The 15,420-nt window shown below is 42.9% G+C and overlaps 1 protein-coding gene across 1 annotated transcript in view; it reads right to left on the bottom strand.

Moving 5' to 3' along the window:
* shisa9a (shisa family member 9a) overlaps window positions 1-14,886 on the bottom strand; it is a 48,143-nt gene extending 33,257 nt beyond the window's left edge. Inside the window, exons 1-2 of the mRNA XM_053341711.1 lie at window positions 14,372-14,886; window positions 13,475-13,581 (exon numbers count right to left, since the gene is read on the bottom strand). Of these exons, the coding sequence (XP_053197686.1) occupies window positions 13,475-13,581; window positions 14,372-14,886 (622 nt within the window). The remainder of the gene's footprint in view (window positions 1-13,474; window positions 13,582-14,371) is intronic.
* Window positions 14,887-15,420: the final 534 nt, after the last annotated feature.

Raw genomic sequence — 15,420 nt, 5'->3', positions numbered from 1 at the left:
TTTTCATCATGAATTAATTATTATTATTATTATGTTCTTGATCAATCTATTAGCTGTTTAGACTATGTCCGAAAACATCTATCACTTATTCCTACAGCCCAAGATGATGTCCTCAAATGTCTTGTTTTGTCCACAATCCAAAGATATTCAGTGTGAAGTCAGAGAATACTAAAGAAACAAGAAAATATTCACATTTGAGAAGCTGCGTCAGAGAATTTGGATTTTAGTTTTTCCTAAAAATAAATGACTCCAATTGTTGTTGGCAATTCATTTAATAGTTGACAACTAATCGATTGATCTAACTAATATAACACACGCATCCATGCTACACTCACATTCATACACACATTATACACACTACAAACCCCATTTCCTCTGCTCTCATCCTGATATCTGTCTAGCGGCAGAAAGCAGAAATCAATGGCTCTCATCTTCTACCCGTAAACTAGCCAAGACTGATGCAACTGCCACATTTACATCAATACTGTTTGTTCACACTTGACATGAAACAGACTCGTCGATGCTACAGAGAAAGGGGGGACTTTGTACACAGAGGAGCCTTTGACTAATTCAACACTAAATGAATGTTAAAGCACTGGAGCCACATTAACACAACAGTGGAATGCTGGCATTGCGCTAGAAGGCAAAACGCAACAGGGAGCTTTCTCTGAATCCTATCTGCTCTGTGTGTCTCCCCCCTTTCATATCGGGAGAGGTCTGAAAGATCGATGGTCTCGGCATAGATTTCCTCACTCCATCTTTCCTCCAACTTACCCACCCTCTGCCAACTCCATTCCTCTTTTTCTCTCCCCCACCTCAATCTTTATTTTTTCATCTCTTGTCCTCCGCTTGCACTCTCAGTCTCATTTTTGTTGCCCGACTTTATTTCTCTCTCTCTCTCTCACTGTCTCTATCTTTCAGGCTTGGCATGTACGAGTTCTCCCCCGTCAGGCCCTGTATAGCAGAATAGTGATGGTGGGAAGGGGATGGGGGGTGCTTTCAGTTCCCCTCTGCTTCCATTTCTCAAGATTCCAGAGGAGGGGTGGGAGGGGACTGATTCAATCGGAGCCTCCTGGTGAGGTTGACAGTGACATCTGAAGGCACCTCTCCCTCTGGTTGCCTGTTTCTTACGCTTCCCCAGAATTCCTATTTCTCCACTTGCCGCAGCAATTGCCATCTCTGTGTAGTGAAAGTACTCTTTCTGTATGATTGGAGATGGTTATCATACGTTTAAAGGCGTACAGAGTTGTACTGTATGATTATAGGCTGCAGGGAAGACACTCAAGGGAGGGATTAAATCTGCATGCAGGGGTTCTACACAGTATAAAGGAGCTAAATGAAAGATGAATTTGTACACACTAGAACTGCAACTAGCGATTAGACACAGTTCTGTATATTACACATTACTGGGCAGCAACCTAAATTAATGCACTCTGTGATTTTCCAATAAGGTAAAGCCCGTTGGGATGGAGAAGCTCATTAAGTTGCTTTGTGCGCAGACACAATGCCACGCTGCTACCTGTGATCTGATGAGAAGATATTGAAATGGTGCATCAGCATATATGCATAAGATTAAACACGGAAAGGCGGGAAAACAATCTGAATTTCCATATTAAGTCAACAGGTTCACCAGAGCCCTGAAATTGTTAATGTGCATAAATCTTAGCTCCGTATTCATCTTGAAAAGACTGATCGTATAAAGTGTGTACTGACAACCAAAAGCTCGTATTTTTATGATGTAGAGACATTGGAGCTTCCCGGCACACCTGTAGTCTATTATTCACAGTGCTGCAAATATTAAGGATTCATTATCTTGCTCAAGTGCACCTCAACAGAAATTATGAATTAGGGGAAAGAATTTACACATTCACCTTTTCCTCCCAGACCGTTGAAACAACCTTTAGCCACACAAACAGATTAAGCATCTCAGGATGGGTTGCTATATGAACTATAAGCTTTCATGCCCCCTCAGGTTGATTCATACTAACTTTTCATCTGACATCATCAACGTCAAAACTAATGACAGTCACATCAGCCTCGACTGTATTTTGTCTGTTCCCGGGTCAACATCACGCTTTTTGGGTCACATCCAGGCTACTTTTACTACTTCAAGTCCCGAGCTCGACATGTCTTTCATGTATGGAAACGCTGTTGGGATTACTGTGCTAGCATCAAACAGAATCATTTTCATGGGAAGTGATTTAGCTATAGGCAACGGGACATACTGAGCATACAGATAGACAGCAGACAGGTGGACTATGTAGCAGGAGTGGTTTGAAGGGTTTCTTTGGATGCTTTGATACTTATTAATGTTGTGAAATGGCCAGTATTGTAATCTAGTGCAACTGTTGTGAACATTTCAGAGCCATACTCAAAACCTATTTTTTTAGTGAAGCATTATTCTATTTTTTATTCATTTATTCATTCAAGCTTTGAAGGCAAGGATGGTTGAAAGTCTCCCTGATGATGTTCACCGTGTTGTCCTTGACTCTCTTCCTTGACATGGGGGTGGTTCTGGCTCTGTGATGCTTTCACTAACAGTGTAAGGTTATGTACGGACAAAATAAATAAAGACAATATCTGACCTTTCTTGAGAGAAAAGCTCCCGAGAGACAAAAATTGTTTGATCCCTGCTCTAAATCCCCCAAAGAAGAAGATCAGCAGAACACACAGTCCCAGCACAAAATTCATGCAATGCAACACTCTGAACTTGTATCCATGCCTTCTTCTGTTGCATACATATAGGACAGTATATTGTAAATATCTACTGACAGAGACATGCTAATGCTTTTCTCTAGGGAAAAAAAACTGTCATAAGAAACAATAAAGAGAAAAGGCAACAGTGGTCAGAATCCGAGGAGAGCTGAAAGCAGGCCGATTTCTGCAATCAGAAGAGTGGAAAACAAAACTCCTCGGTTTTTGTGAGGCGTTCCAGGCTGGTAATTCGCAGGCAAGCAGACAGGCACAAGATCTGTCGAGCGAGAGCCCAGCATTGTGACGCATTTCACCCAGCCACATGTCCCCTATCCATGGGCCAGCGCCCAGCAGGATGGTGGTGGGGGGTGTTGTGGGAGCAGGGGAGGGGGGTGCTGTAAGCCTGTCCACGAGCTTGTGCGCCTCAATGTTTGTGTGTGTCCATATGTATGTATGAGGGTGGGAGGATGAGCGGCGGGAAGGCTGCCAGTGTATCCCTGCCTCCTCGGGGCAGGGTGGTGAGTGAGCCAGGCCATACTGAGGCCCGCAGGCGAATGAAGGAGAGAGAGAGGTGGGGCTCGCTCTCCGGAGCCACCCTAACTCTTGGTGATAGGTGTAGAACATGGGGATGAGGATAGGGCTGAGGTGGAAAGGGGAGGGAAGGGGTTCACAAATTCGCTCCCAGCATGAGCTTTCCCTGCCTGTGACTTAACATCGCTGGTGGCATCAGTCAGCTAGCCAAGCAAATCTGCTGCCTGCCCCGGGGCCGTGTGAAACACGGGCCTGGGACTGAATAAATGTGTGTATGTGGAGTTTGTACACGTGTGGGCGCCTGCATGTGTGTGCACAAGGACGAGAGGAAGGAGAAAAGAGCTTTCAGAACCTTAGGGACATGGGAAGTGATCTGTTGCTTTGGCCGGTTCATCCAAAACAGACTGTTCTCTTTCAAAGCCAAGACTTTCAGAACACACACACACAGGGAAGAGGCTGGCCAACACACAGCTAAGCTCCTATAATACTGCAAGTGTGATATAATGTACTCCATTAGAGGAGAGCTTCCACTGTGAATACTATTAGAACATCGCTGGAACACTGTTGGGGAGTGTCAGAAATATATACAGTATATTATTATTGTTGGCAATACAGAAGATTAGAGCTCCATTTTCCCATTAGAAACAGTATAAAAGGGAAACTGTAACAATAGCTGCAGATTACAGAGGATTTCACACACAGCTACATGTTAGGGGGGGCCTAAATAGACTTATAATGCCACTGTGAGATTCAGCTTGCTTCACTGTATGTCTGACAGACAGTAGTGAGCGTGTTATTGTTAAAAGGAAACATTGATATTTCCTCAATGGCTCAGGGCTGCAGTGAGAAATATAAGGATGCATGCATTCAGCCAAGTGCCTCTTGAAACTCTAACACACAAAGAATTTCTCCAAAAGAAACGGTCTTGAAACTTGGTTGATAATGACAGTTTTCCTGCTAATTCACGAGATGGAAAATAATCCAAATATTTGCGCAAAATGCTTGACTCATTAATTTGAATAGTCGTTTAAGAAGAGTCAGTGTAGCAGTTAATTAGAAACCAGTGGTGATAACCACCTGTTCAAACATACAGATGGGAAGTCTGTCTGCTTATCCCATGACTGCCTGGGAGTGCCGTATCATTATAGATAGTTGAATGTAAACGAGAGTGAAAATAGATGAAGATAGATGGAGGTAATATAGCTCACCGCGCTCGTGATTTGAGTGAAGTGCACCACAGGTTACTTGGCTGACATAACGCACGTATGCAAGGAGTGTTGTCAGCGAATGCAGACCTGGACACGTGCACGCATGCATTCAAACATGCGCACGCACACGCAGACACAGACACAGATGTAATTACCTGTCAAATGCAAGATGTGACTTCCTGGGAGTAAATGAACTGATTAATATTCGTAAGGGGGGTGGTAAGGAATTGGGGGGAGGGGTGTGTGTATGGCTGATTAGAAGTTAAGATATTCACTGTCCCTATTGCTTCTTTTATTACAACCGTACAATGACAAGATGGAAAATTACACGCTGGTAGAAACACTGAAGACAGAAAAGGATGGGAGGCATACATTAGACCACTCTCTCTGCCCATCCAAATATTGTTTGCTTTTGAAATTACCATTTGTTCCAGTTTACCTTTCACCAAGAAGCTGATGCTCAGTAACAACAGTGTGATGCAGATGCTTCTTTAGAATCAATGTAGGGATATTAAGGGAAAACTCCACTCTTTTCTCCAGTATTAGTTCCAGTAAAATTATTAGTATTTTCTCATCCTCTAAGATGTTTTCGCCTTTCCTCTCCTTCCAGCCCTCAGCCCAAGTGTCCCTCCCTCCCCAGGCTGTGCTGACCCCCCCCCCCCCCCCCGTCTCCCTCTGTGCATAAACTGAGTGGATGTCTGCCATCGGTCGATGCTTGCTGGCTGTACGGCCCCAGAGCCCTAATAAACAGGAGTCTAATGGTGTCCCTGGGCTGCTGAGGGGCCTCACATTAAGATAATTAGGCAGTGAGAGGGTGCAGGAATGAGACCCAGGAGAGGAAAAGGGGGAGACCGTGATGCACTTTCTGAGAATCTCGGCTTGTGACTTATTGTCTCTTTGCCTTGTTGCTGATTTGTCCCCTGATTTACTCCTTTCTGCTTGTGCTCAAAACAACACTTGTGTGGCACTGAATAACTGCTCTGAGATGTCTGAAAATGCATCTTGCTATGAAAACCATAGGAGATGGACCCCCGTGTGTGCACATCCAGACAAGAAAAGAAAAAAAATCACTGCAGAGCACAACAGAGAAAGGTCTGCACACTGTTTGGCTCCAAATAAATAATTTAACTTTTTTTTCAAGGCAACCTGCCCATCTACATGATCTACCTCAGGCAAGTGTGAAAGAGAAAAAAATATCTTTCTTGTAGAGACAGTGATCAACTCAAATATCTATCACCTGCTGGTCAGCAAGCAGCAGGGAAAAACACCACAAAAGGTGACCAACACCTTCTTTCTGGGAAAAAGGTATATTTATATTGAAGAAAGTACCAAATCTACACAATGTATTGGTAATATCTGATTCATCATTTACAGTTTAATATACATAGTCATCAGTCTTAATCAATCACATGAAAGGTTTCAAATAAAAACACATATTGAGATGTGTTGGTGACAGTGTGCCAAGTGTATAAATTGAAACAGCCTCTCTTCTAATTAGAATGTTATCAATGTCACCCCCTCATCTAGGTGCAGAAACATGTTCCATACCCATTTATCTCATAGTGGGATATATTGTGTTATAATGCATTGGAATGGATCCCAACTGGTGTTTTCGATCTTCGTTATCATCTTCTGCTGCTTCTGTGCAAGCAATGCAACAGAGTCTTAGGCAAGGCTACAAGGGCATGTGAGAATATAAAAAAACATTTTTGGTTTTGCATGTAATGACAGCTTTTACTTTGAGCTGTTATCCAGAATTGGGGTGACTGAAATGACACTTAAAGGTGAAGTTACATTGTGTGCACCTGTAATTACCATCAGGAACAGATGTAAGGGAAACACCTGGGTCTTTATTGTTGTATATTCATTGGTTAACCCTAACCCTGCTCTACCAATAAAGTTGCGAATGTTAGGGGGCATTTATAAACATGAGGAGCAGGTCCTCTTCTATGGAGCCCGCCATGCTGCACCGCCATGTTTCTACAGTAGCCCAGAAGTGACACACCAAACACTGTTTCTAGAAAGGGCCATTCATAGTTTTCAATGAGGTTCGTGGCTTCTATAAGTTCTGCTACATGCTTGGGAGGGGGAGGAGGACAGAACTTTATAGACTGTAAATTTGATCCTTTTCAATTGACTAATATAGGTAGACTCTTTTTTATAGAGGAGTAGGTTGGAAGCTTTTAAGTTCATCACAATCTTTAACAATCAGAAGACTGAGAAAATTAATCTTAGAACAGCCGTAGCTCAATGAAAAGTAGATGGTTGTCATTTTCCCATAACTGTCACTTTGATCTGCAGACAAAAGTCGACCTTGTACGTGAAAAATGTTTTGGCAGTGCAGAGTGTGGTTAAATCCATTATATAGTCAACACTAGGTCTGCTGTCAGATTCCCATAGAAAAAAGTCAATGACATCAGTCAATGCCTCCATCATGTAGTATGTTAGTATGAAGTGATTCAACATCAAAAGGTAGCCAATATTATATTTTCAGCCAGTAGTTCAACATGTTTTAAGATCTTGATCATATCTGTAGACTTTGACAACATTTAGCTTCAGGGAGGAAAAAAATCTATAAATGTTGAAAGTTTTCAGTAAGCGAACCAATGTCTGCAATAATAGTTCTTTCTCGAAGGTTTTTGATGGTCTTTAGAAATTTTAGGAAGTATACAAACTTTCATGAAATCCAATTCTTTTTAGTGATATCCTGTCTTCAAGGAAACAGGATGCAGTGTCATGAATTTACCTTTTGAATGTATTGGTAGGATCATATTTGATTTTTTCAAAACAGATAGGACTATCCAGCTGTCGATTGACTTCTTTATAATAATCACAAAAGTCCATTACTACTATAGCTCCACCCTTATCTGGTGGTTTAACTCACATAGAGCTTCCCTATGCTATGGGGCAGGTGGATGAGAGAGGTTTAATGAAGAGATTTACAGCATCTTGTCCTGAATTAATAGCTTTTTTCCCTTTTTTTCAGGGGTAGCTTGGCCTAGGTTGGTGTTCGTCTACCACCTGGGCTAACAATTCTGGATACTGGGCTGTCTGTGTCCACGTTGACTCCCACCTCGTTTTGGATGGCCACTCCTCTGCATGTAAAGCTCCTCTACATCTCTTAAACTTTTTCTTTTTTAAAGCTTTTATTTAAAGTTAAGTTTTTCTTCGTGTTGTTCACTTTTAGAGAATAAATCCTTTCGTATATCTTTGTTTGTATAGGCCTTACCCAGCTTCTCACGGGACTCATATATTTGACTGGGAAAATCTGTCAGTTGATCATCTCTTGGATGATCAAAACCATCAGATCAAATGAACTTTGTTTGTAATTTTACATGATATGTCACAAAACTTGGGATGACTCAGTGTGACTGGTGGTGCTTTTTTAGATTCTCAATCCCCGGGGAATTCTCTTATGTCACTGATAATCACTCAAATTGACTGCATGCATGAACAAACATGTCTCTCTGTTGTAGGCTACAGATCTTTCAGAAGTTTTATGGAGTCTTCTTTGGCAGTCAGAGATGTAGACACATCCTCAAAGAGAGATCCTTTGAGGACGATTTTCTCACAGGCTTCCTAGGTGAATTCAAAAGTGTTACTGGTTGCCATCTTGTAGTTCATATAATGAAAAAAAACTTGTATGGCATCTTCAGAGAGGAATGCAGAACAAAAAAAACAAAGCTTTAGAGAAGAGAGCGAGTGTGTGCACATCCAGGCGAAAAAATTCAGGTGCAAGATGAAAAATATTTCACTTCAGGTACACTACTATTAAAAGCAACCAAATGCGTGTTATTATGAGGAGACAGATGTTGATATCTGACAGCTCCAAATGAAGGTTAATTGTGCCAGAGTGCTTTTATGTGGAGCTAAAATTATGTGGATTGCAACCTAATTAGCTTTGTCACTCACCTGCTGCCAAAACCTCTAACCTGGCGAGATAACAGAATGTATTCTCCATAAGCCTACGACAAAATCATTAATAAATGCAAATGGCAACCGCCACAGATGGATGCTGAATCCAAATGTGCCCTAAGATGCAGTTTCTTTAATGGCTATTTGGCAAGACATTAAAGTCTCAACAGCAAATTTAATGTCTTGTAATGTATTCGATGGCAATTTGGAAAGTTGCAGTCTATTAAGAAAATATGATATTTGTTGATCCATTGCCTGCTTACTTCCTCTGAAGTCACTTTGGTGCATACATTTGAATTTTATGGATGCAAACAACCGTCAAGATGGTGACAAAGTGGTAAAAGCACTTTAAAATGCAGACTTCAAAATGTCCCTCTTAGACACCTAAAGATGACGCTACAGACATTACATACTGTGTGTGTTTTACGATATAGTTCAACATTTTGTTAAATGCTATATGTGTATTTACTTTTTTACATAGACAGACAAAGACAGTTAACACAGAGGGAAAACAGCTAGCCTGGCTCTGTCCAAATATTAAACCAACCTACCAGTACCTCTAAATGAACATGTTATATCTTGTTTTTTGATCCATATAAAAAGTAATCACAGGTTGGGTTATGTGTCCTGCCAAGCAAATAGTCCAGTACACATATATTCACCTTGTTCTTTTTACACCACGGTTTCTGTAAAGATCAGACAAATGACATATAACTTGTGGTTTGGTGACCTTTTATTGCTTTTAGTCTGTTTTTTCTTTTTTTAACCTTTGGACAGAGACAGACTGGCTGTTTCCCTCTGCTTCCAGTCTCTATGCTAACCCTGTGCTGCTGAAGCCTCCAAACAGGGGTGTCAATCTTCCTCCATCTAACTCACTGCAAGAAAGTGAGTAAGCATATTTTGTCAAAATGTCAAACTATTCCTAAGTGTCCTTCTGTGGGTGTGACAAGCCTTGTTTTCTCATAAATAGGGGTTGTGAACAAAACATAAGTGAAGCAAATTTAGGAAAAGGAACAAAAGCATTTTCCTCAGTGGTTCGGATTAAAGAAAACTAACTGTAGATGTAGATGGTGGAAGCTTTACTGGCACTCTAACGGACTGTGAGCCTGAAAGACAAACTCGGGAGGGGGACAGAACCTCGACTTGCACCTGCTTTTCTTGCCTGTTTGAACACGGGGACTGGAGCTGAGCTTCAAACGGGAGCCGGAGCAGGAGTGACGCCTCACAGATAACTACCTCCACTGTCATTTTCTCTTTCGCAGGCCTGTGCCGCGGCGTGTCAGTTCGCTAGCGGAGGCTCCTCATTCTGCTCTGACACTCTGCAATCAGATGTGACACGCTGAAGGCTCAGATGACCGCCGGGAAGACAAGGTCACACAGTCGCCTACTTTTAACGAAGGATGTGCGGGACTTCCTTTTTGACAGGCCCGCACTGTGCATAAACACACCCTTACTCACTGCATACACACACACACACACACACATACAAGACAGAGCTGGAGTATTTTGCAGACAGGGCCTTTTCTCGTGCCTGTGCAATCTCAGAAGCAATTACCTATTAAAATTTCATCCTTCCCATCTCAGAATGTTTAGGAAAAGATTATAACTGCTGGGGAGGTAATTAAGTCTGCAAATGGTGAATTGAGTTGTGTATAAAGTGTGCTGTGCATGTGTGCGAGTATGTGCTTGTAGCAGTGTGTTTTATTTCCCTGTGTCTTAATAAAAATGAAGAGCTCTGCCCACCTAAAGCTCAGCGTGATACCTAAAATGACAATTACAGGACTCATAAGGACAATATTAGTCTAGAGGACGTGTTCCATGTAGTAATTCACCAGGATAACAGCTATTTCCTAATTAAATTTCACCGCTAACTTCCTCATTCGATTACACACTAAGTGTAGCAACAATGAGATCAGCTGCTGCTTTGTCAATTCGATTTGAGAAACTCTCAACATTTCCAGTTCCTGGCGCCAAAAAGCTACGGTGAAAGTCACCCTGAATTATACGCCGGTGGCTCAAGACGTCTTCAGGCTTTTTCATGGCGATCCAAACAAGAGTGTTAGCTTTAGTAATATATAACACACGACAAACACAAAGCCCTGTCCTTCAAAGCTACAAAAACGCTTGCTGCCGTCGGTCCGCTAATCTTTTGACTCCTCTCATTGTACTTCCCCCCCCCCTCTCCTTCCTCGTTTCTCACTTTCCCGTTCCCTCCCTTCTTTGTCTTATCGGCTCTTTGATGCTGAGAGCGGCGAGAGATTTTCAGCCTTTTAAGGATTCAAACAAAGTCTCTGGGTTTTGAGATGACATGAAAGTCTGCCAGCTGAGCCGGCCCAACGGGGGATTTGGTGGGTCGGCTAGTTCTGGTTCACAAAACCAAAATAAATAAAAAAAAGGAGTCCATTTTTAATATGCAAGGCCCCTGCTCGATATGCACAGGGGCGCCCAAAACATATCACAAACACAGACCTCTGGCTTTTGTATGACAAATTGACACTGTGCATCTGTCACTTGTGTGGTCTGTGTGATAACAGGTACAAATGATCAAATGGCAGTAAAGCACATATTGGGAATACCTGCTTGCCTGCTGCTTTACACCTCCGTTGACAAAGACATTGATTAAAGAGCTTGCAGCTGTGAACCATATAAATGATAAACAAGCAGTGGTCATCTGTGATTTCTTCAGACAAATTGCATTCTTTGACTGACAGTCACATGAGGCCCAGAGGAATTCTCCCCTTCTTATACAAGCAGCGGAGACCTGCCAGACCAGATTCATTGACGCCAGTAATAGGGCAATCTAGCCATAAGCTATAATCAATATGTGGTTTGCACTAAAAATAGATTTTCCAGCGCAATCCTGCACTAAATCTGAACAAACCCTCTTTTGTGTGCGCCTGGTTCTGCACATGTACAGTGGCACTTTTAACCCGAGCACTTATCTTTACATTGCAATTACCACTCCTCATTTTTCTTCCCTCCTTCCTTCCCTCGTCTGTCCTTTGCATTCATGGCGACAGGCCTAATGAAAAATCATCTTGCCTTTTCCAGTCTATTTATCTTCCGTTAATCACTTAAAACAAGAATAACATGTCCATATCCAGCAAATCCATATCTAATTCCTCTCCTCTCCTCTCTCCACTCCATCCGCCCCTTCCCTGTGATAAATCGCCTCCCTCGCGAGTGCAGGGACCACTGAACCAATCAGGTGTCTGTCTAGGAGGATCCTGCCCGATCACAGAGGTTAATAACATTCCACATGATTACCCACAAGCCCGAGGATTAGAGGGGTTCAGGGGAGCGGGTTCCACCTTGCAAATAATAATCGCTATTTCACAGCAGTGTCCACCTGGTCAATCAGGTGATAGGCCATTCCGCTATCTCATCTCTCCCGCAGTGAGGAGAGAAAAATAAAGACTTGTGTGCAGCCTCTGATAACCAAACCATTTTTTAATCAATGCAACCTTTTCTTTCTCCCCTTTTTTTCCACGAGATGCACTCCTGTCAGAATGTGGATGGTGTATGTGGGTGTAGTGCTTCACGCTGAGTAGGGTTATGTCACCTTGTCGTTAGCCACGGGAAGCTATTGTAGGATTTACCATTACATGTTTATCTCATTCTCACCTATAGTTATTCAGCTTCTCCCTCTCTACTTCCTTACACTTCCTGGTTTTGGAAGCACTCACCAGCCCTCCAAAAAGTTCACAATTGTTTGCCAGCTCACTGTTGATGGTTTAAAACTCAAGTCTGAAAATAAACTGTAAGCTGCATGGAAAAATCTTGGAATTTGGGAATTTTGGTACAACAGCAAAATCAGAGAAATACTGCACGATAAGAACTCTAATCATGTGTTCACCAAAAATAAAACTTTCTTTTCTTTGTCCATGAGAATGTAAGCTGGGACAGAATCCTTGATGCTGCTTTCTTATCCAACTGGCAAATTCTCTCTCTTTTATTAAAACTAGGGCTTTAACACTGACTACAAGATGCAATTAATTTATTATTTCTTTGCTGTACACCAAACTGCTGAAATACAGTCAAAAAAAGGCAAGATGCAGTTTTTGAGTGTGGGGAGGATTTCAGCTGCAGTCAGATGGAAGTGTAAAGGGTGATGTTGATGTATGGCTTTTTAGTAATAATAAAAGAGTGATGGACAAATCTGGAAGAAGATGAGAGTGAGTTTCTCTTCTTTTTGAGGGGATGGCACAACTTGGAGCGAATCTGAATACTGTGTACTGACTTGTGTTTCCATGTGTGTGTGTGTGTGATGCATGGATGCACTGTACGCACTGGTCTGTACACATATTTGAGTGTGTGCGTGTGCTTGTGCTTGTGCTTGTGTGCATTCATCTGTTTGATCTTCGGTGTTAAAAACACAAAGAAGCTCGGTGCTGTAGCAGCCCACGGGACGCAACAGAAATAGATGGCATTCATACACTCTGTATTCTAACCCACCACCACCACCAGCACCACCAACCTTTCAAACTCCTAACCCTCCCCAATCCCCCCTACACACATACACACACACACACACACATACAGAATCACACTACCATCACCACCACTTCCTCACAGACTCCCACTCTCCTCTTTCTCTCTCTCTCTCATTATATCATGTGGGCACGAACCAAAAAAAAACCGTTGGTATTGAAAAGCTGGGAAAAAAAGGCATATATTCTCTTTCTAGCCTGTTTTGAAATGGATGGATATCTGGCCGGTGCAAGATAAAACAAAAAAAAGAAAAAAACCCAAATGCTGTCATTTGAAACAAAATAGGAACAAGCCTGCGGTGATGTACGAGCTCTCTCTGTGCTCCTATACTGTATCTTTCAGCTTTGAGCTTTTCTCATGTTTTCTCCGCAGCAGCAACCAGACACAGTTTGCTTTTAAAACAGCTGAGTCCAGCTGAGATGATCCCAAACTCTCACATCCTTACGTCACTCCAAAATGACTTCATGGAGGGACACCGACACCAACCTTGGACACACTCGAGTCGCTTTAGATAAGCAGCTTTTTTCTGCTGACGCGCACCCCACCCACACCTCCACATGCTGCTTGAAGTTATACGCACAGTTCACAACAGTCAGTAACGAGCTGTCCAAACATTAAAAAAAAAAACAACTCACGGAGGTTTGTGGCCCTGGAAACATAGTGCTGGGAATGCATCCCAAGGGCCTCCTCCCCCCGATACTGCTCACCTGGACACCCGCCCTGCAGCACATTGGCGACAGCCCTGTTAGGCAGACAGAGAGAGACAGAGAGACAGAGAGGCGGTGATGGATTAGGGGTGCAGACATGAGGAACTGTGCATAACATGCTTAATTCAATTATTCAGTTTGGCTGCACTGCTGCACATCTCTTTATGAAAACTGTGAGGGGCAGTTAAGTGAGGAAATATGTGATTCCTAGATGAATGGAAAAAATATGTGCTGTTTTTTTGTTTTTTGTTTAAAATGCTGCGATTATTGTGTTTGCTTTCATTATAAATAAGGTTGTGAATGTGTTAATAAAAAGAAGCATTTTCAGTTATCTCAAGTCAGACAGATAACTACACAATGGAGCGCAATGCCGCCTTTACTCTAGTGAAAGAATCCCTCCCCGCCTGATGATATGAGAGTAGCTCACGTAATGTTATGCCATATCACAATGGAGACTGGAGTGGAGAGAGCATGCAGTAGGCCTATATCTACTCCTCCTCATAGACTCTCCATACAGACATAAGTTGGTCTCGTTGCTCAGGATCTAACACAGATGTGACGTTTAAAGCAACTTGTAGTTTAATAATATTACGTTATTCTAAGTGTCATTTAATTCTCATGATATACTTCTGATATGCACAGGAGCAGGTGGACAAAAGAATTGCACGTTGCGCGCTCCAGATCACTGCGCGCGTAGGCTACTACTGCAAGTCTTTTTTGTAAACAAGCGCACAGAGAGAAACAGGCGGAGAAGGAGAGAGCAGGAGGAAGGGAGGGACGTGGAAAGAGGGAAAAAAAGAGAGAGCGAGAGAGAGTAAGAATTACCTGGACATGTTCTCTCTCTGCGGCCGGTGTGCCTTTTCCAGACCCAATTTGGTGAAAATTCCCACAAGAGCCATAATGGCCACTACTCCACATATGATGTAAACAATTAAGTTCGTCTTGTCTTTGGTGCTGTCGTGCATCTTGTTGATTTTCTTGTAGGGAGTCTGTCCGGTCTTCATCCACACCGGAGTGTCATAATTTTTGCAGGTGCTCTGATCCAAACGCGAGTGCTTATAGGAGCAGCAGAATCGGAAGCCACAGGTGCCGCAGCAGTACAGATAATTGCCCGTCTTGCAGATGAACGGCGGGTCCCACTGGCCCATCACGTCGTAGTAGCCCCGGCATCTGTCCTCCGTATGAGGGGTCTCCTCGGACACGCTCTCCTCCTGTCTGGAGCCGTTGGAGGTGGCGATCATTACGAATCCTCCGAGCAGTCCGGGCTCCCCGTCAGCCTTGCACACAAGAGCCATAACTTTAAGTAACAAGAAGCCGAGGAGAAAGTATTTCCCTCTCATCGTGCTTTCTCCTCCGTTCAACTTCACAGGGAAACAAAAAGACTTGGAGAGAGGGGGAAAGGCGCACGGTCATGATATGGTGAAAAGTCCAGAAACATACATCCAAACAGCAACGCACTGTCATCCGCGCCGATGAACATCTTTACTAACAAATCATCATCCAAAAAAAGAGCACGCAGAATAAAACCAATCTCTGTGAAATGAAGTTGACTTAATCTAACTAAATGCTCTCCGACAAGCACTCTGCTGCGCATCTACACGTCTTCTCAGAAAGGCATTAGCTGGCTCAGATTTCGGTTTTTCGGGAGCACATCACTTCACATATCCATCGGTGCGCTCTTACGCACAGGAGTAGGCAGAGACACAAGCCACACCGAGGATGAGAGCGCAGTGAACGAATAGAAGAGCCGAGGGTGGGAGAGCCTGGTGCGCAAAAGGAGAGGAGGAGGAAAACAGGGGGAGGGAGAAAGACTGCGAGGGCTGAGGACAGTGAGAGAGAGCCTTTCACTGAAATATTATGATAAAAGCGCCGAA

The sequence above is a fragment of the Scomber japonicus genome, chromosome 20, assembly GCF_027409825.1.
Source record: "Scomber japonicus isolate fScoJap1 chromosome 20, fScoJap1.pri, whole genome shotgun sequence".
Classification (NCBI taxonomy): domain Eukaryota; kingdom Metazoa; phylum Chordata; class Actinopteri; order Scombriformes; family Scombridae; genus Scomber; species Scomber japonicus.
Note: the sequence above shows the minus strand (reverse complement) of the source record. Positions and strands in the feature narration are given on the sequence as shown.